The sequence below is a fragment of the Vespa velutina genome, chromosome 6 (assembly GCF_912470025.1).
Source record: "Vespa velutina chromosome 6, iVesVel2.1, whole genome shotgun sequence".
Taxonomy (NCBI): domain Eukaryota; kingdom Metazoa; phylum Arthropoda; class Insecta; order Hymenoptera; family Vespidae; genus Vespa; species Vespa velutina.
The window spans coordinates 6,419,950-6,441,213 of record NC_062193.1 but is presented as its reverse complement, the minus strand read 5'-3'; the positions used below and the strand labels follow the sequence as shown (position 1 = coordinate 6,441,213).

Sequence of the window (21,264 nt, the reverse complement as noted above, 5' to 3'; positions counted from 1 at the left end):
AATTATGATGACTAGTGAAAGAAAGAAAGGAAAAAAGAGGGGAACGGGCAGGGAGGGAAGATGGCGAGGGTAAAAGAAGGATGAGGAGAAGTAGGAGGAGATGGAGGAGGAAATGAAGGAAGAAACGAAGGAGGGTTAACGATCTTAATGGTTAGGCAAAACATTGACACCTTGACGGAGCTCCGGTGGACCACCTGGACGAGGGTTAGCGAGGGGCGAGGAAGCAGGGATCGTCAAACAGACGGTCAGCACGAGAGGAACGGACGATCCTTATGAGAAAGTAAGTTGGGCGAGCGATGACAACGAGCTAACAGCGTGGGCAAACACGGCGGCTCGAAAGAGACAGAGAGCCGTTTCCACCGGGCCCGATCATCATCATGTACTTACGCGTTTCCTCTCAAACATCGAGACTACGTTGAAGACGTTCGTGTCTTCGAACGGGCCCGTGTCCGACGACGGAACAACTCGGATCATGGGAAACATACTCTGACTTTCTTATTCTTTCTCGTCGATATCGTTTTACTTGTGTTTACTTTATGCAATATATCCATTTTTTTTTTTTTTTTTTTTTTTATATCATACTAATTGCTATTGATTCAGTCGTTTTATTATCAAAATATCAATGTTCTTTTTCTTTTTTCTTTTTTTTTTTTCAATTAAATATTTGTCTTTCGCTCACTTTATATATATATACATACGATGGTTATACATATATATATATATATATATATATATATATATATATATATAAAACTATCGTAATGGAGAAAGATCAAAAGGGAAGATCAAGAAGGATCAAGAGTATATATATGTATCTATGATAAGATTAAAAAATACATTATACATTCTGATGTTCAACTGTCTTTGGTTTAATATGTTACAACAGAGCGGGCTTTCTGAGGGTAGGGGCCCGTATACATATTACATATACACATGTATAATTAACTTTTCTCTTCCATCCATATCATCTGTATCATCATACCTGTTTATATACAACATATACGAAGCGATTTGTATTATTATAATTCACATTCGGTTTTATCGTTTGTCGCGATAATCGCCCGATATTTATCATATATATATATATATATATATATATATATATATATATATATATATATATTTATTTATATGTATTTATGTAATGCACTATATACGTGCTTAAAAACAATAAAATCAATTGTCCGTACAACCGATCCATTTTTTTTTTTTTTTTTTACAATGATACATATCCCTCATATATCGACGATAATTTCAGATTTATTTGAGATAATCTAAAGGAAAGAATGATCGAATAAGTTTACACGTAATTTTTATACATTCATACACTTCTTTTCTTTTCTTTTCTTTTTTTTTTCTCTCTTTTTCTTTCTTTTCCTGTTTTTTTTTCTTTTCTTTTCTTTTCTTTTCTTTTTTTTTTTGTTCTCATTAAGTAAACGGAGACAGAGAGATCGCTGTCGAGGAATTTCTTTTTCTTTTTTCCTTTTACTTTTCGAATGAAATCGCGATGAAGGAAAATCGAAATGGATCGTTCACGTTGATCTTCTTCCATAGGGAAGAAAGAACGCGAATAATTATTTCGAATATTGACATCTACAACACATACGTTTTTAACACGTATGTCGAAAATATCGAAGGACGAAGTATTCTTGGCCGCCGTAAAGTAACATCCGGTTGAATTAAATATCAAATGTATTTAAAAAAAAGAAAAAAAAAGAAAAAAAAAAAAAAAGAAAAAAAAAAAAAGAACAGAACAGGAAAAAAAAAGGAAGAAAAAAGGTAAAACACGAGATGTCTAAAAGATGTAAATAATAAAAAAAAAAAAAAAAAAATAAAAAAATAAAAAAAAAAAAAGAAAAAAAGAAATGATTCTCGCAAAATCCATCGATCGATCGAATAATTAAATTATCAAAATTTTCTCTCTCTCTCTTTCTCTCTCTCTCTCTCTCTTTCTCTCCTTTTCTCAATATATATATCTTGTCCTCAAAGAATAAAGAATATAATCGATTCGATGAATGAAGAGTTGCTCGCACAAGAAACTCTATTCGATGCATATCACAGACACGATAATACGGCAATGAAAGTGCGCTTTTTTTTTCTTCTTTTATTTGAATAATATGGGTATCCTTTTCTTTTTCTACGTGTTACACGCTTGGGAAATCACATAATCACAAATTGATCGATAACAGTAACGACAGAAAACATCATTTCTGTACTAGACATGCTTCCACCATTCTCGTGTCCCCCCCTTTACGTGTGATCTATGATAAGCTTAAGGGCCGTCTAAAGGACATTAAAAAGATCTACGACGGTATACACTTTTTGATCGAGAGCATTAATCTCGTACAACGAAGGCTTTTCTCTCGTATTTTCTCGATCGAATCGTAGGAGCGTTTTTCTTCAAATTTACTCGGATACGAATCGAAAAGATAAAAAGAGAAAAAAAGGTTTAAAGATTAAAATATTAAAAATCTTCGAAAAAAATCTTATTTGTAAAAGGATAATAAAATCGGTCAAGAGGGGAGATTGGGGGTGTTATGGGATGGGACATAAAATTTAATGACGTTTCCGAAATCATCGATAAGATCACATCTCCTTAGATCCGATCGTAGAAATGAACATCAAGATAGTCGATATCGATCTTCGAATAAACTTATAAAAAAGGCAAAAAGAAAAAAAAAAAAATTAAATTAAATGAAAGAAAAGAAAAAAAAGAAAAGGAGAGAGACAACGATTTCCATCGAGAAAGAAGTTCATAGATATAAAAGAATAAAAAAAAGAAAAAAATAAATCAATAAAATCGTTTGGACGATATCTATAATAATAATAATAATAATAATAATAATAATAATAATAATAATAATAATTATAATAATAATAATAATAATAATAATTATAATAATAATAATAATTATAATAATAATAATAATAATAATTATAATAATAATAATAATAATAATAATAATAATAATAATAATAATAATAATAATAATAATAATAATAATAATAATAATAAACAGCGTGAACGATCATTCCAGTGAAAAGGAAAGGATCTTTCTCTTCGATAAGAGTTCATTTGTCATATCTTAAAAAAAAAAGAAAAAAAATGTACGACGTGACGAGAGAATTTAAGATCGCGGCACACGCTCGCGGTATGAAACAACGCGTTCGAACGACGAATATATATATATATATATATATATATATATATATATATATATATATATGTATATATATATATATATATTTTCTTCATCTTTCTCTCAATTCTCGTTTTCTCTTTCCCTTCTATGGAGTAATACTTTTTTCACAAATTCTCCCATTGTCTAACTATCTCTCTCAAACGTATTAATATTATACCCTAGGACAATTTGAAGCTCAGTTAGACACTTTAAATACAAAGGTATAAGATCTTTACAAAAATAAAATAAATAATCTGAATAAATACGAATATAATAATATATAGTGTTACTGTTAATCAATAAATTATTATTATGTAGGATTATTGGAATATGTATGTGTACATGTGTGTGTGGGTGTGTATGTATATATGTATATATGTACGTATGAACAGTATTTGTTGAGTTTATGTATATTTGTGCAAGTGCGAGGGCGGAGTCGCGACGCTTATCAAGAGACAATGTAATAATTAATAATGATAAGGATAAATAAGCGAGTTCGGTTCAAAAGTTCCTTCGAAACGATCATTATCTCGATCATAGCGTTCATTTGCCTCTCGCACTTGACATTAATAAGGTCGATTAATCTCCTATCATTTTCTTCATCTCTCACTCTTTTTCTTTGCGTATCGATTTAAAAAAAAAAAAAAAAAAAAAAGAAAAAAAAAAAAAGAAAAAAAAAAAGAAAAAAAAAGAGAGAAAAAAAAAAGAAAAAAAAAAAAGGAAACAAAATAAAAAGGAAATTAGAAAAAAAAATATTACGATAGAAAGATTTAAGAGAAGGAAAAAAAGGAAAAAGAAAAAGAAAAGAGAAAAAGAATAAAAAGAAAAAATATTACACACGATCATAGAACGATCATAAACACGATCATATTTGGAGTGTCGCAGAATATTCGAAAAAAGAAAAAAAAAAAAAAAGAAATAGCACTCGCACGTACGCGTTTCGATTCGTTTTTTAAAATCAATAAAAAATACTCATGTTAAAATGCATTCCAATTTGAATGATCCTCGGATTCTATCGACTTTTTTCCTACGGGGAAAAAAAAAAAAAGAAAAAGAAAAACATAATGAACGAATCCTTCGATTCGAAGGATAACATTGGGCTCCAGCCCCTTTTTTTCTCTTTTTTTTTTGTTTCTTTTTCTTTCTTTTTTTTTTTTTTTTATATTAATCGTCCTTGTCGTTCCACAACAGTAGACGTTCGATTTAAAACTTGGAAGCTTCCAAAATTTGTCCAACTTCGTTGGATGTCATTTTTCGGGCTAAAGAAAAGTCATTAGAACGAACCGAGGATCTCATCGATATTTAATTTTTCATTTTAATGAAAGATTAAAAACAATTGTAATGATAATAATAATAAAAAAAAGTATTAAAAAGAAAGAAATAAAAAAAAATATATATATATATACAAGAGAGATAAAATAAACATTAAAATAAAAGATAAAACGACGGCGAACGAGCGAGCGTGCGAGCTCGAAAGGCTTACTTTTTCTTTTCTTTTCTTTTTCTTTCGTTCTGTTCTTTGTTTTTCTTTTTTTCTTCTTTTTCTTTTTTCTTTTTTTCTTTTAAGATAATTTCTAGAGTAGACACACCGTTAGAGAAGCGATAGACGCGAAGAATCGATATGCTCGATTTCCTTTGTATAATCTCTCTTTCTCCTTTCCCTCTTCTTCCATCTCCTTCTCTTTTTCCTTTTGTCTATCCTTTTTCTACTCCTCTGATTTCGGCGCGTTTCGTTTTTTTTATTTAATAATAATTACGGACTACGGCGGCGAAAACCGACGGGCTCTATTAACGTACGACTCTTGTCCTCGTCCTTTCTTTCTCTCCATTTCTATATTTCGAAACATTATTCTCGTGGGAACGTCCAAGAGAATTCATTTTTAAATTCATTCGAAATCGAATTCAAATCTATCAGCGAAAGAATATAAGTTGCATGACCGAATTCGTTCGCGATAATTCCATTTCAAATTCGATTATCTCAGGAATAGAAATGAATCCAAATGGAAATTGGATCTAAAAATTTGCCATCACATTCTTCTCTCTTTTTCATTTCTCGATCCATTTGATTTCCCACTAATTAAAAAAAATTTCTTCGTCCCTCGTTGATATTCCCCTTAAGAAAATGGCGCGTTTTATAATCCAAAAAAAAAAAAAAAAAAAAAAAAAAAGAAAAAAAAAAGGAAAAAAAAGAAAAAAAATAAAATAAATCACACGCCTTCACTTCAGGAGGATATTGATATCGTTTTGAGATCGGGTCGTTCCGTTTTTCTAAAATGGGCGAGTCGTCGCCTTGTAGCCCTTCTTCGGCTTCCGCCTTGCCGTCCTCAGGATTCTAAGCCCCTACGTAAATGCTCGAACACCTGCACGACGTATTCGAGACCGTTCATGTAGTCCCGAAAGATCAGCCAATCGCGTAAATCGCGATAAGTCGCGGACGACGACATCGAGCGATACTCCGTCGACATTGCGTTCCTCGTTACGTCGGGTCGTAAGGTCACAGCACGTTCCATCAACGCGACTTGAAGCTCACATAGGACCTGCGAAAAGAAGGAAGGAAAAAAGCCCTGTTAAAAAAAAAAAAGAAACGAACTAACACACGCCTTGGAAAAGAGAGAGAGAGAGAGAGAGAGAGAGAGAGAGAGAGAGAGAGAGAGAGAGAGAGAGAGAGAGATAGAACGGAATGCATGCAACGCGGGATCGCTGATTGTAAAAAAAAAAGAAAAGAAGAAAAAAGAAGAGAGAGAGAGAAAAAAAAAAAGAAAGAACAAGAGAGGTGCTTCGATCGAACGAATTTTTGCACACGATAACTACGGAATCGAGGCCGGTGATATTATTGAAAGAAAAAAAGAAAAAAAAAGGAAAAAGAAAAAAAAAAGGAAAAAGAGAAAAAAAGAAAAAAGAAAAACAACCGATGTGGAACTCGGCCGAGTGTCGGTACCTCTCGAACGATCGGACGAGGAGTTTGCGGTTCTTTCGAGATCCGTAGTCCAAGTATCTTTAAATGCGACTCGGCATTTACGTGAAATCGCTCATAAAACTGGCAAAATGCTTTTTATATACCGTTCGCGAGTACTACGTAGAGACGGTGGCAAACAGCGGCAACGTTATTTCAAACCTGATCGTTCAACGACGACGAGTTCGCGTTGGCCATTGTGAAAGTCGAGCATAACGGCTAATTACTCGCGATTTGCTGACTTTTACGGGATCACAAGTTTCTACCGGGATGGGGAGGGGGGGATAGATAAAGTCTTTTAAACACTCACCGTTCGGAGCTTGAATTCGGTATCCTTAAACTGATCGCGAAACTCAAGACCATTGTCCTCTTGGTCCCATACAATTTGCTCGAGACCAACCGCGTATTTCTGCATGTACTCGTACGCATCAAGAAGTGATCTATCAAGCTGAAATATTTGGGAAAGGAGAAGAAGGAGAAAAAAAAAAGAAAAGAAAAAAAAAAAAAGGAAAGAAAGAAAGAAAGAAAGAAAAAAAAAAAAAAGAGAAAATAATAAAAATAAGACCAATTAAAATATTCTCTTTTAAATTGACATCGGACATTTCGAATCGAACTTACCTCCAAACTATCCAAATATTGTTGCTGCAATTGTTCGCCCAATTGCTTCGGTATATCCTTCTTACTAGGCAACCAATCGTAATGATTGTCCTTCCATTGCAAGTGCCAATCGGCAAAGTCAACTTTAAAAGTCCGTTTGATCTGGAATGACGAAAAAATATTATTCTATATTAGATTTTCCGAGATAATCGAAATTTATATAAATATAATATACGACGCGAGTTTGTTAGCTATTCATTCTTCTCCTTGTTTATTCTTTGTTATCTTACTTCGTAACGAAGGATTCGTTAGCGAAGAATTAAAAAAGTTGTAATACATACACACGCACGCACACACATACACACACATACACACACACACATCGCACACACAGAGACAGACAGACATATATAATGCGTTGAACGCGTAAAAAGCAACGCTCGGTAACGTTTAGTCACCGATTATTTCGATAACCCTCGTTCCTAGTAATAGACAACGGAAAACACGGAGATGAGAGGAGAAGAAGAAAGAGGGGAGGAAGGAATAGGACACGAGAATGAGTAAGCTAGTCTGAAACATGAACGTGAAGAGTGTTCGCTGACTTTTTGGGAATTACTGGGCCACTGCACGCAAATGCCGTGTAGCTATTAAGTTCCTTTAAGTAGAAACTACTGGGAACACAAGGCGCCAGGGCAGACACGTTAATTGTCCCAACACGATATCGCTGGTATTCAGAACTCCAGTCGATATGAATCATTCGTAGTGTTAGCTAGAAGCGAGAAAGAGACAGATATAACGAGAGAGAATGAGAGAGAGAGAGAGAGGGAGAGAGAGAGAGAGAAGGGGGATCGAAACCCTCGATTTTATGTAACTATTCGAGATAGCAAAGCGTTCCGCGAATTTTTTAAAGTCGCCGTTCGTACAATCAATCATTTACGAAGAACGAGCTGTACCAAAGCTCAAGGCCATTTTCCTTTACAACGTACACATGACAATTTTCAACGGAGTTGAAATAGCCATTGCATGAAAAAAAGAAAAAAGAAAAAAGGGTCTCAGGGAAATAACACATTCTTGATAGGATAACGTACTCAGTGATTCTGCACGGCTCGATAATACTCGTACATATATATATATATATATATATATATATATATATATATATATATATATATATATATATTTTTTTTTTTTTCTTTTCTTTTCTTTTTATGTGATATAAGTTTATGAACATTATATCGACAATGCGAGTTCGTGAGATAATTGAAAATTAGGTTAACATGCATAGGGAATGGGATGGATCAAAAATCGCAGAAGAAAGCGCGTGCCTTAAAAGAGGAACGTGTGGTCTCACGATCGATAATTCTCCTTCTTTCTCGTTCTTTCTTCTGGCGTGCTTCGAGGCACGATCGATCGAAGGTACCTGCCCTTTCCGATCCTGCTCTTGTCTCTTCTTTAGAGATCCTCTCCACGCCCAGATCATTACGAAACCCTTTCGAAGACGATAGAAATGTGCCGTTCGTCTTTGCCTCTTTCCAACTCACGTAGAGAGTTGAAACTTTGTATAAGCCGCGAACGAGGAGAGAACACCCATTCGGGAATAACGTTGCGTCACGCGAAACGCGTTCTTATTAATCCTCTTCGAGCCGATCCCGGGCCACCCAAAACGATAACGAAAAAAAAAAAAAAAAAAAAAAAAGAGAGAAAAAAGAAAAAAAGATAAATTCAAAAGGTTCACCTTCTTTCTCGCGTAACGAGCTATCTAATTAAACGGAATTTTACGATTATCTCGGTATAAAAATAATTCGATTAAATCTAAATTCGTACAAAATTACATTGAAAACTGACGTTTTAATCTATGATCCATCGTTAAAAATATTCAACGTGACATCTCGCTTTCTCACGTGACTCCCCTCTCTTTTCTCACGTTTTATATTTCACCCTCCGCCTAACTCGCTCCCTTCAAAGGAAAAAAAAAAGAAAAAAAAAAAAAAGAAAAAAGAAGAAAAGAAAAGAAAAAAAAGAAAAATGAATAAATAAAAGAAAGAATATGGAAAAAAAGAGAGAAGAAAATAGAAGGATCTCATTTATTTCTCTCTCTCCCTCTCTCTCTCTCTCTCTCTCTCTCTCTCTCTCTCATACAGCCTCTCGCATTTTATGACCCGTTTATCACGACGACACGGTGATTCTCATTCCTTCTATACTTTTCTGTAGCGATTTAAAAAAAAAAAAAAAAAAAAAAGAAAAAAAGAAAAGAAGAAGAAGAAAAAGAAGAAGAAGAAAAAAAAATCTAACTTTCGAATACGTTTCCGAGGAGTTTGCTATAACGGACGTTGTTGCTGTTGCCGAGTGTTACACCGGACCTGAGAGAACACAGTGTTCTTTTCCTACGAGACGCGATAGTCTAGCGTGAATGAGAGAAGGCGAGAGAGAGAGAGAGAGAGAGAGAGAAAGAGAGAAAGAGAATAAGGAGAGGGAAAACAGAAGGAAGGGAGACGAGGAGGGACAAGGAAGAAAAAGGAAAGGAAGAAAGGAATTGTCGCTAACAACCACTGGCGGCGAGCAAATCGTGGCGCGGGTCTTTTGTGCCTCGTAAAAGTCTCGACGGCCACACCGGTGCACGAATAATCGTAAAACCGGGCTGCAAACTGGCAGGAAGTAGGCTGGCAGGAGTAGGTACGACGATGTCTCTCTCTTTCTCTTTCTTTCTATCTCTCTCTTTTTCTTTCTCTTTCTCTATCTCTCTCTCTCTCTCTCTCTCTTTCTCCTTCTTCGTCTTCCTTTCGGTCTATAAGGCGCTCTTTCTCTCTCTCTCTCTCTCTCTCTCTCTCTCTCTCTCTCTCTCTCTCTCTCTCTTGAGAAAAAGAGAGAACCCGTCAAAATCAATTAGCTTCTCGGTCTTTTTTCTAGCACGGTTTCACCGCTTATTAGAAGTTATAAAATTTCGGTGAGTCGGTCTCGGTCGAACTGATCGAGTATCATTCGCGACTCGTCATTGGAAAAAATTAAAAAGTGTAAGAAAAAGAAGAGAGAGAAAGAGAGATAAATAGATAGAGAGATTGAGAGAGAGATAGAGAGAGAGAGAGAGAGAGAGAGAGAGAGAGAACTCGCGATTTGGACGTATTTCGAGAATGAATGAGAGGAAGAAGCATAGGAGGGAGGTAAGGAGGAGTAGAGAAAGAAAGAGTAGGAGGAGACGAGACGAGAGGAAAGTCACGCGCCAAGAGAAAATATGTCAGCGCGAGGGAGCCGTACACGACGAGTCGATATGCAAGAAGCGCAGTGGCACTTGCTGCCAGGGGGATATGTGTCGTAGTGTATATATCGAGGAGAGTAGATATGCTGGCGCGTTGTATATCCGGTCTTAGCTTTAGTATGCAGGCGGAGTATGCCTGTGGCGTATGGCTGTGTCCCGTCCGCGGTTCGGGAGAGGGGGCAGCTTCCGATTCTGATTTATTGGAATCCTCCACTTCCGATATTTTATCCGATGCCTTCACGTCGTGAGCTACCTTTTTCTCTCTTTATCACATTTGCGAAGGACGATGAAATAAAAGTGCAAGTTTTAACGGAGAAACATTACTTTCAAATAAAAAGCTTCCTCGAATCGTTCCCCCCCCCTCCAACCACCCACCCACCCCTCCTCCTCCTCCTCCATCTCCCCCCTTTCCCCCCCCCCATTCACCTTTGCAACCCTTTCATCCCGCGTTCACGAAAACGATCCGTTTATTATATTATCCTTCTACCTCTGTTTCTTTCTTCTTCTTTCTTTTTGATTATTATTATCATTATTATCATTATTATTATTATGTTTTTTTTTTTTTTTTTTTTTTATACATTTCTTTTTCTCCATTTATTTATTTAATGTTTTTCTTTTCCCATGTTTTCTTTCTTTTTCTTTTGTCGCCGCACATCGTCTCCCGATAATTGTCATTTAAATTATTTGACGAAATAATTAAAGAGTTTCACGAGTAATATCAATCTTTATCTATATTTAAATGTTTAAGCAATTTTAACTCACATCTCTGGCATCGCATACGGGAATATTCGAAGGAAATATTTATCCGTCTATACTTTATTGCTTTCCGTCGTTCGTTTCGAAACGATAACGAGTGGCGAATGATGACGTCAGTGGACCACCAGACAGTATGTCGCCGCAACTCGCTATCAGGCAAGGCGCACCTGCGTCTTCCTGCATTGGAGTCACCGCGGGAAAGAAAGAAGGAAGGAAGGAAGGAAGTAAGGAAGGAAGGAAGGAAGAAAGGAAAGAAAGAGAAAGATACAGAGAGAGAGAGAGAGAGAGAGAGAGAGAAAGACAGAGAGAAAAAAAGAAAGTTATGCGAATTGAATCATCTTTTTCTTTTCCTTTCTCCCATAGTACTCGACGAGTCCTTCTTCTTGCGTCCAAAACGAATCCGATATCGAATTATGCGCTGACTTAGAAAACATCGGTGTCGTGTATCATCGTACGATGATGTAACGCGGCCTGGGCCCTTTCGAAGCGTTTGAATTCCCTCTCAAACTTCCCCCACCATCACCCCTTCTCTATGTCATAGTCACGACGCCGGAACCAAGGCCTTCGTCGTATAAGCGCCCTTTGTGGTCGTGCGCGAAATCCGCTGTGACTTTTTTCGCATCCACCCCCCACCCTCCTCTTTCTCTTCTTCTTCTTCTTCTTCTTCTTCTTCTTCTTCTTCTACACCTGATCATCTTGAGATCATCCGACTTTCTTAGTATTCCGTGATTATGATCAAATAATAATAATAATAATAATAATAATAATAATAATAATAATAATAATAATAATAATAATAGTGATATACTATCGAAAATTAAATACTATTGACTCGTTATTCGATTATTGGAACGATTAATTGGAGTTCGTCAAAATGAATGAGATCCGATTGAAATAAAGAAACTATCGATGAATCATTTGTTTAATGATATAAATCGAAAAAAAATCTTTTATGAATTATAATAATCATTATAATTCTTACGATATCGTTTAACGATAAAAAATATCGTCGAAGATAAAATATCGAATACTTTTACGTACGAAAATTTTTAAAGATCATTATCTATTAAGGGAATTAAGATTAACGAGCAGGAAGCGAACGTGACGAAAAGGAGATCGATTTCATTTTCAGATCTCCAAGAATTGGGTCGGACGCATAAGGACGTCCAGTTATAGACCCGGAATCGTGAGGACGCGTGTGCACGATGCATAAATCGAGGGAACGAGCCTAATGTATGATGAAAAGGGGGAGAGAGTATAGTTTCGCGTGCGACCGCAGTTTCGTCGTGTCTTACTTTGTGGTTTACCCGATACGCCTATCCTATTTTTTTCCCTTTTCGGAACGCTTCGGGAAAAGAAGGAGAAGGAGAAATTTTAGGGAACGAGGCGAGCCCGATATAATGTCCTTGGTGGGTAGATAATGAGCCAACGTTTGGGAAGGAGACTCTTCCTACTTGCTATTCGATCATTCTTCTCCTCCTCCTCCTCCTCCTCCTCCTCCTCCTCCTCCTCCTCCTTCTCCTCCTCCTCCTTCTTCTCCTTCTCCTTCTCTTCCTCCTCGTCGTTTCATGATATATACCATGAAAGCTATTATTTCTTTTCTCCTTTTAGAATCCGTACGAACAAAATAAAATTCGTATAACATGTATTTTATATGAAAATAATAATAATAATAATAATAATAATAATAATAATAGTAATAATAATAATAAAAAATTAAAAAAATTGAATAATATTTATTTACTTAATTCTCGAACATATCGTTATATATATATATATATATATATATATATATATATATATATATATATAATTAATAACAAATGAAACGATTCATTCACACTTTAATGATATAAGTTTCTTTGAAACTAACGATAAAAACAAAATTAGAATCGAAGAAATAGTCGAGTATAAATCCGATCATTGTTTAATCTCAATCAGATCTGTCCAAAGTGTATATCGGGTAGAGATGAAAGAAAGGAGAGAAAATCGGTAAGATCGCAAGAACGGCGAACCATTAAGTAAAAGCCGAGATCTCTTTCGAGTGTGTCTCTTTGCCAGCGACACGTAGAAACGACGATCGACGTCGTCCGTACCGCCGGAAGTACTGCCATAACTGCCTTCCGCTCGAGCTTCCCTCTCCTCTCCGCGCTCATGCTCGATCCCCTCAAGCAGAAGTCACGCCGGTAATTATCGAGGCATCGATGAGTTTGATCTTCCGTCGGGGCCTTCTCTTTTTTTCGGGACTCCCAATTTACGAGGAGAAGAACTATAGCTAACGGCGTGAATTTCTATAGAAATAAAATCCCATACTAATGTACTCACGTAATCGTCCCGAAAGAGTTGAGCGTGCATCAGTGCTGTTTTCGCCTGTACCACAACCTGCGTTAATAGTTGCACGTCTCGCAATTGTTCGACGTCGGGATCACTATCGAAGTCTTCGGCGGCAAGACCACAGGGATTTACCCACTTTGGTGGCGAACTCAGCCGTCTGGCATTGACAGTCATTGTCGGAGCTCCGTTTACCGAGGCCACGAGCAAGGTGACTACAAGACTGCTTAACCCTGAAATAATATACAGGTTTTTTGTCATTTAGATATAATTATTAACGTTAATTTAATATAATAATATCTTACGAATATTTGGAAATATTTAACGATCCTTATAAAGATAAACTTTCGAAATAATGAATCGTGAATCACGGAGAAATGAAAATTATTATCGTTTGCCACACCATACATGATTGCTCGAAAACTAATTCCTCTCTCTTCGATAATCATCAAATTTGACACGCGAATTTCAACAATTATGCCCCGGAGAAAACGATCGAAGGAAGCTTCCGGGCGTCGGCCCTTTTCGAAATCTCTCTTTCGCGACTCAAATCGAAGGAGGGTGGTCATGTTTCGTCGATAGTAAGCGACCTAAATGGTAGATTTCGATCGGTCCCGTCTTATGATCATCCGGCAGTTTCGGAATCACCGTTGCTCGTCGAATTACGTCCCCGCGAATTCCTCGTCGCATTATTTCACGAGTTACGACCCTTGATGAGGGGCCTCGCCTCTCGGCGCGCGCAACGGTTCGTCGGATGGCGACGACGAGGACGAGGACGCTACTTGCGTTCTCTTCTCTTTCTCTCTCTCTCTCTCTCTCTCTCTCTCTCTCTCTCTTTCTCTCTTTTTCTTTCTATCTCTTTTTCTCTTTTAATGCTTCACGATTCGTGATCGAAAAGAATCGAGAGTTCGAAAGGTGCCCACCTCCAGTTCCAAGTCATTTACATCGTACGGTAATTTTATTTGGCGTAACGAGAAAACGTAATTACACTCGCTCGTGTTGCGTCCGCGAGCCGATAATTCTCATTTGCCGAGATAATTTTTCGAAATTATCCCTTTCTTTATTTCTCGAAGAAACGACTCTTAACGGTTCGCCGATCGTGCAGACACGCGGAAGGATTTAGGTAGGTAGGTAGGTAGGTAGGTAGGTAGGTAGGTAGGTAGGTAGGTAGGTAGGTAGGTAGATATTTTCTTTTCTTTTTCTCTTTTTTCTTTCGCCTTTTCTTTTTTCTACTCTTTCTGATTTTTTCTTTTTTCTTTGCCCTCGACATTGAAATAAAACGTATATGTCTCTCTCGGCAACAGAATAAATTTTTAATTTTCGATCGGACAGAAGTTTTACGCGCGGCCTTGAAAAACGTCCGTACGTACGAAATCAAAATTTAATATTACGTGGACTCGCACGATGCAGCGCGTGCACGTGAAGAAGAAAAATGATAGAAACGGGGGGAGAGAGAAAGAGAGATAGAGAGAAAGAGAGAGAAAGAGAGAGAGAGAGAGAGAGAGAACGAGGAATCACATCATGCATATTAATGAGCGTCACTAAAAGTTCGAATCGTTTTCTTTCTGACGGACAGATATATCGATAATTCGTCGGTCAACTTAAATTTTTGTGTTATAACACAAAAGTAGAACGACCGTGATGGCAAACTTATTTTTTCTTATTTGCGGACAGAGAAGAGAAGGAGATAAGATAGGGGCAGAGAAAAAATAAACATAAAGTTGACAAGTATAAAAAAAAAAAAAAAAAAAAAAAAAAAAAAAAAAAAAAAGAAATAAAGATTCTGTTCGTTCGAGCTGGGTGGTCGCGTGCCCAGGAAGTCAAAAGATTGCATTGGAATTTTTCTTATGACAGATAAGTCACACGGTTGGTTAGATAATTGAAGAAAGAACATCGCGATATATATATATATATATATATATATATATATATATATGATCGACTTAATGCGCTGCGCCGTGAAAGTCACGTGAAATCGAATTCACGTTTTTCTACCGACACGTGCGCGCTTTTACTACGAAGGATTTATTTTAATCAAAGAATTCGAATGAAAAATAATAAGATCTATCTTTCGAAAAATTCGAAGGATAACGGATCAAGATTCGATCATTTTTCTTCTTCAATGGTCCATCGACGCGAAAAGGAGTCCAATTAACGTTCCGTAATGATGTCAGATAAAATCCATTAAATGTATTTATAGATGTCTGTATATATATATATATACACAAACTTATTTCTTCGTCAACGTAAGAAAAGGAAAAAAGAAAAGAGAAAAAAAGAGAGGAGGAAGAAAAAAAAAAAAAAAAAAAAAAAAGGAGATCCAATGATTCGACGAATGACGAAAAAAAGTCTAAAGAAAAGACGGTGAAAAGTCTCGCACCAGATCGAAAATATAACTTTCATTCTGAATATATTCCGAAAACTATGTAAAGTTCTACTTGTCCTGTGATATTAACTCTTATAGAAAAGCTAAGAAACATGTGAAAAAGTGGCGACACACGGTTAACATGGTATTTTTATCGTCCGAAGGAGTAATTTCGCAGACCGCAAATCGTATATCCTTACTCGTAACGTGCATAAACGCATGTAGGTACATACGTATCTAAGTACGTCAATACGCATTTACGTAGTACTTTCTCTTGGTCTCTTTAATTGCGCCGCCTTTTTTCCTCGCGCGGTACGTTTAATCGAGTACGATTAGCGGCCATCCGTCGAACGATTAGCCAAATTAGTCACGGAGAGAAAGGGAACGAAACGAAACGAAACGAAGCGAATGCAAGAATGCGACTTTCTGAGGAAAGCGAGTGGGGGGGGGGTAGGGTAGGGAGGGGGGAGGCGGAAGAAAAAAATGAAAAATAGAATAGGAAAAAAAAAAAGAAAATAAGAAAAGGAAAAGAAAAAGAAAGCAAAAGAGAAAAGGGAAAAGAAAAATGAAGAAGTGGAAGGACGTGATTAAATCCGTGAAAAGTCCGTGATTTCGTCGTTGACTGAAATATCTTTGCGAGAGTTAGAGAAAAGCGGTCTCTTTCCCTTTGGATCATCGAAGGCGATTCTCGGGGCCTACCTCAACGACGAACGCACGAACGACGGCGTTCCAACGAAATTCCAGAGAATCCGAGCTCTTCGAACGGAGAGACGGCCGCCGTCATCATCGTCGTAGTCGTAGTCGTCGTTGTCGTAGTCGTAGCCGTTCTAGTCGTCCTAGCCGTAGCCGTAGTCGTCGTTCGTATACTTGCAGAGAGGACGGAGAGGGGAAAAAAAGTAAGGCGCGCAGAGAAGCGCATCATCTGTGCTCTTGGGTGCGCTCGCTTACTCGCTCGGTCGTTCGTTCGGTCGGTCGCTCGCTCGCTCGCACGCTCTTGCCGTGCGCCGGCAAGAAAGACGATGAAAAATGCGCTAATGGCGCACTGTCCTCGCATTGCTCGCGACAATTATACCCCATTAGAACCGGCCCCGCGGCTCCCCCTTTTCCTACCACCGTTCTGCGTCCATGCTCGTACTACCGCGCGTTGCGGTAGGTCGCGACGCGTACGCGCGAGAGCTTACAACGCAAAGCGCGAGACTCGCTCGAAATCGTGGCTCTCGAGACTCTTCGAGACCCTCAATGCACCTGTCCGACCTTCGAAGTATTTCCTGCCTTCCGATTTTTTTCTTTTCGATCCATCTCTCTCTCTCTCTCTCTCTCTCTCTCTCTTTCTTATTCTCTTTTCCTTTCTTCTTTTAATTATTATCCAGAAATTGTTATCTGATAAAAGCAACGATAGAATAAGATCATCGAATCCTTTTTTTTTTTCTTTAATTTTCTTTTCCACACTTTAAATATTGCTCGTGATAATGTTAATTGCCACCTTAACGACAAAAGAGTTCATTGATATATTAAAGATAGGCTTGAAAATGATTGTACTTTTTAAAAGGGGGAAAAGAAAAAAAGAAAGAGGAAAAAAAAGAAAAGAAAGAGGGAGAGAGAGAGAGAGAAAAAAAAATAGTAATCCAATAGAGAGTGAAAGAGAAATAAATGGTTTGACGAGTCAAAAATGACTACCTGCCATTGGAAGAACCACCTGTGGGAGTCGCACGCGCTCAACAGGTGGGCTTCCGTGGCATCCACCTTCCCATTGAATCTAATTCCTTCTATCAAAATGCTCGAATGACCTACTTAACGTTTCATTCAATAGATTCAATTTATTCGTAGTACTCGATATCGTTTCGCGGTATCGTACCCTACTACAGCGTAACGCGAAATTTCATTTTCCAGCAGAGCGAAATTCGAAGTGATATCGATGTACATAGATAGAAGAGGGATCGCAAGATGGACGATCGAGAGATCTAATCGATCAACTTCGATCGAGGATTCTTATGTTGTTCTTTTCTCTCTCTCTCTTTCCCCCCCTCTCTCTCTCTCTCTCTCTCTCTGTCGGTGTTATAAAGTAAGAACAGAAAAACAAAAAGGAAAGAACAAAAAAAAAAAAGAAAAAAGAAAAGAAAAAGAAAAAAATCATCAGAGTGACTAACGAATCATTGTCGATCGTTAAAGAATCGAAACTATTTGACGAAGTTGGCTGTACGAGCAAAGTATGTATCGATAAGAAGGACCATAACGAGGTGGATGACTAATGCGTTCATCGGCTTGCTCGAAAGTGACGTCAAGCGCGGCAGAGAGAGAGAGAGAGAGAGAGAGAGAGAGAGAGAGAGAGAGAGAGAGAGAGAGAGAGAGAGAGAGAGAGAGAGAAAGAAAGAGTCTCGAAGTAGACAGAGGACGCCACCGTGAATCGATCAGCCGTTATGTTTGCTCCTTCGATCCCGTCCATCCATTTCGTCGATCGCAATGGATGCATCACGAAGATCGAAGATCGAAGATCGAAGAAAGAAAGGTGTCACTAGAAAGGAGAAAGATGCGAACGGTTACGTAAGAGTGCCGCTCGAGCCGATGCATTCTTCGCGCGTGATCGATTCAAGCACGGTGCATCGTGCATCGAAGATGGGCTCGTGGTGAAATCTAGAAAGGGAAAACGTAGTAGAATGCCTTTTCGATCGTTGTCGGACAAGTTTATAATGTGATCGTCGAAATGTTCAAAAAGGGATTAGAACTAGTCCCCTTTTCTCTTTTCTTTTTTCTTTTTAATTATTTATTTATTTATTTATTTTTTTCTCTAATTCAAAATATAAAAGATCAAAGCTGAAGAAAAGAAAAAAGAAAAGAAATGATTTTTGTAATGATCCCAAGTGTATATACGTGCTTACCTATTCGATTATGGCCAATAAATTATCCCGAAGGGATCAATTTTATATCGGTTGTTTACGACTGGCTATATCTTTTTCATTTATTGAAATGACTATTTACGATCCTTGTGTTTGTATCGTGTTGAATATCTAGGTGGTCCGAGGCGGGTAAACAACCGAAATTGCAACGCTATAACATAATCGTATGCAAGGGCATTCGCGTATCCCGATATATAGATTCGAAATCATTTCGAGGAAATCATCGTTACCGGATACGGACATATTTTTACGCCCGCTGACAGATAGAAGCCACTGCCGTACCCGCCGGATAGCTTTGTTTGCTGATTAAGAAATATCGTTTGCAATCATTCAACTATTATATTTGTTGCATTGTATTCATTTTAAAACCGACTAAGATCTTTAACATACATAGTATAAAGAGATATGTCGACTCCTATTAACATAAGATAAGGAGAAAATTAATCCTCATAATAAACTTATCGGAGCGGACGTAATTGAGATCTTAAAGGATAATTATAATTCGATCTTTCTCGTTATCGCGAAAAGATTAATTAATAGTAAAAGGGATCGATAGTTCTCCTCTCATTGTAAATTAACCATCGAAATGATATTTATGAGATGAATATGATAAAGAGAAAAAAAGATAAGGAATAAGAACGACGACGACGACGACGATGACAAAAAAAGAAAAGAAAAAAAGAACGAAAGAAAGAAAGAAAGAAAGAAAGAAGAAAAAAAAGAAAAGGAGGAAGCACAAAAGAGAAACCCAAAAAAAGGGCAATGAAAGGGAAAGAAAGGAAACAATTTCGATAGAACACGAAATCGTAAATATCGACTTACTGAGCCACGTGGTCGTAGTGATGGATAACAAACATCGTCTCGATCGTACCCCCCGATCGTCGTCGCAAGAAGAAGAGGCGCGCGCTCGGCACACATCGGAATCACGTCGGAAGTGTCTCTGCGCGGAAACGTCGTCGTTCCCGCACGAGGAACAATGACAACAATTCCGGTAGCAGGCGCGAGCGCAACAAGTAGAGCGGCAAATTCGAGATGACGAAGAAGGATGATCGAGTAGACGCGATATCTGTCGATCGTTTCCCTCTTTTATAAATTCCTTCGTAGTTTTCATTTTCGTCATTGTCGTTGTCATTGTCGTAGTCATGGCAACACTTTGATCCTCACGATTCAACACCCTATGGGACGTAGTCCTCTGATCGCGAAGAAGAATAGCTTCCATCGTCATCTCTCTCGGTTCTCTCTCGATGCTGATCACTGTATCCTCCACGATCATGATCGCATCACACTTTAATAACACTCTCGTTGCTCGAGGGCACACACGCGCGTGTCGCGAGATCCGTACGCGTTAGACAGAGACAGATATATATATATATATACCTATATGTATATATATATATATATATATATATATGTGTAGAAAGAGAGGGAGAGGATATGGATGACTCTCTTGCGGTTGTTAATGTCTCTTCGATATCAATCTTTTTCTTTTTCTTCGAAGAGCTTCCTCATAGATGATCTGTCGTTTTCGGATGAACACCGATCACCGATATGTATTTGTACACTTTTCGATGTATGCTTCTGTCACGCACTCCTTTCCTCAGCTATGTCGAAGTAGAAGAACGAAGTAGGAAGAAGAAGAAGAAAGCGTGCTCATGGAATCACAATCCGATCGGTACTGCTCCTGGCACACGCGATGCACTGATTCTTATACGAGGGGGGAGGGTGTGTGGGTCTCTTCGCGAGGGAGGGGGTGGGCACTGGACAAAGTGGCGGGGGTACTCTCAAGAAGAAGAAGAAGAAGAAGAAGAAGAAGCAGAAGAAGAGGAAGAAGAAGAAGAAGAAGAAGAAGAAGAAGAATCGGAAGGGTACATCGTTAAGGGTGGTCCTCCTTTCACTCCTCTCTCGATCCTCCTCTTTCTTTTCTTTCTTTCGTTCGTTCGTTCGTTCTCTTCCTCCCTCTCCTACTCTCGGTCGGTCACCGGGGGAAAGGTCGTACCCTACCGAGTGTCAGGAGGTGACTGAGGTCTTCGTCGTTCTCTCGTCCGGTCGAGCGTGTCGAGCGTATCACCTCTCGCCGCCTCCTGTGTGTCCGAGTTAAAGCACACGCCGGAGAGAGACAGAGACGAAGAGCGAAAAGGAAGGAAGAAGGAAGGTGTGTGTAGGTAGGTAGGTAGGTATAACACGCTGGAAGGACAGAGAGAGAAAGAGATAGAAAGAGTAGGAGAAGGCAGTCTCGCCGGACGACGGACTGGCACAGACAGGCAGCCGACCCAGGGGCAGGCAGCCTGTTCTTCCGTCGTATAGTAGGAGTGAACCTACGTAAGGGAATGGAAGTGGAAGGTGGACTTCTGTCTGTCCTCTTCTCTGTGCGTTGCCGCTGTGCTTCGTTCTTCGCTCCTCGTTGTGTATATCCGTGCTGAGTTCCTTCTCTCTCTTTCTCCTACACGTGTTTCTTTCTCTTTTTCTTTCTCTCTCTTTCTTTCTCTCTCTCTCTCTCTCTCTCTCTCTCTCTCTTTCTCTATCTATCTTTTTCCCTTTCTCTTTCTTTCTCTCTTTCTTTCTTTCTCTTTCACCTTGTGCGCCCCGAGTGTATGACTGTAAGTGTATGGTACTAGCCGCTCGCTCGACCGGTGCCTATATACGATTGTAAAGGCACCGAAGCACGTGGCCCGCACCACCCCGCTTTCGGTCAATCCCGACGCAACTCCCACCACCATTCTGTCTGTCTATTTGTCTCTCTCTTTCTCTCTCTCTCTCTCTCTCTCTCTCTCCCCCTCTCTCTCACTCACTCACTCACTCACTCCTCTTTTGCCCTTCCACGCTTACTCGATGTCTTCTTATCTCTTCTTCGCTTCTTTACACTCTTCTCTTCACTTCTTCGTCTTCTGCCTGCCTCCTCTACCATCTCCTTCTTCTCCACCTTCTCCTCCTCC

At 38.4% G+C, this 21,264-nt stretch overlaps 1 protein-coding gene across 9 annotated transcripts in view; it reads right to left on the bottom strand.

Annotated features, from left to right (window-relative positions):
- LOC124949577 overlaps positions 1 to 21,259 on the bottom strand; it is a 25,818-nt gene extending 4,559 nt beyond the window's left edge. For 3 of the 9 annotated variants that reach the window (XR_007101104.1, XR_007101105.1, XM_047494865.1), the window contains exons 1-4: positions 19,154 to 19,675; positions 13,067 to 13,305; positions 6,754 to 6,894; positions 6,446 to 6,583 (exon numbers count right to left, since the gene is read on the bottom strand). Coding sequence is in view for 7 of the 9 variants with exons in the window: in XM_047494865.1 (XP_047350821.1) it covers positions 6,446 to 6,583; positions 6,754 to 6,894; positions 13,067 to 13,305; positions 19,154 to 19,604 (969 nt within the window). In the remaining 2 variants the exon portion in view is untranslated. Of the gene's footprint in view, positions 1 to 750; positions 983 to 5,290; positions 5,747 to 6,445; positions 6,584 to 6,753; positions 6,895 to 12,586; positions 12,988 to 13,066; positions 13,306 to 19,153 lie in introns of those variants that run through there. The other 6 variants (XM_047494867.1, XM_047494860.1, XM_047494861.1 and 3 more) reach the window with 6 other exon arrangements.
- Positions 21,260 to 21,264: the final 5 nt, after the last annotated feature.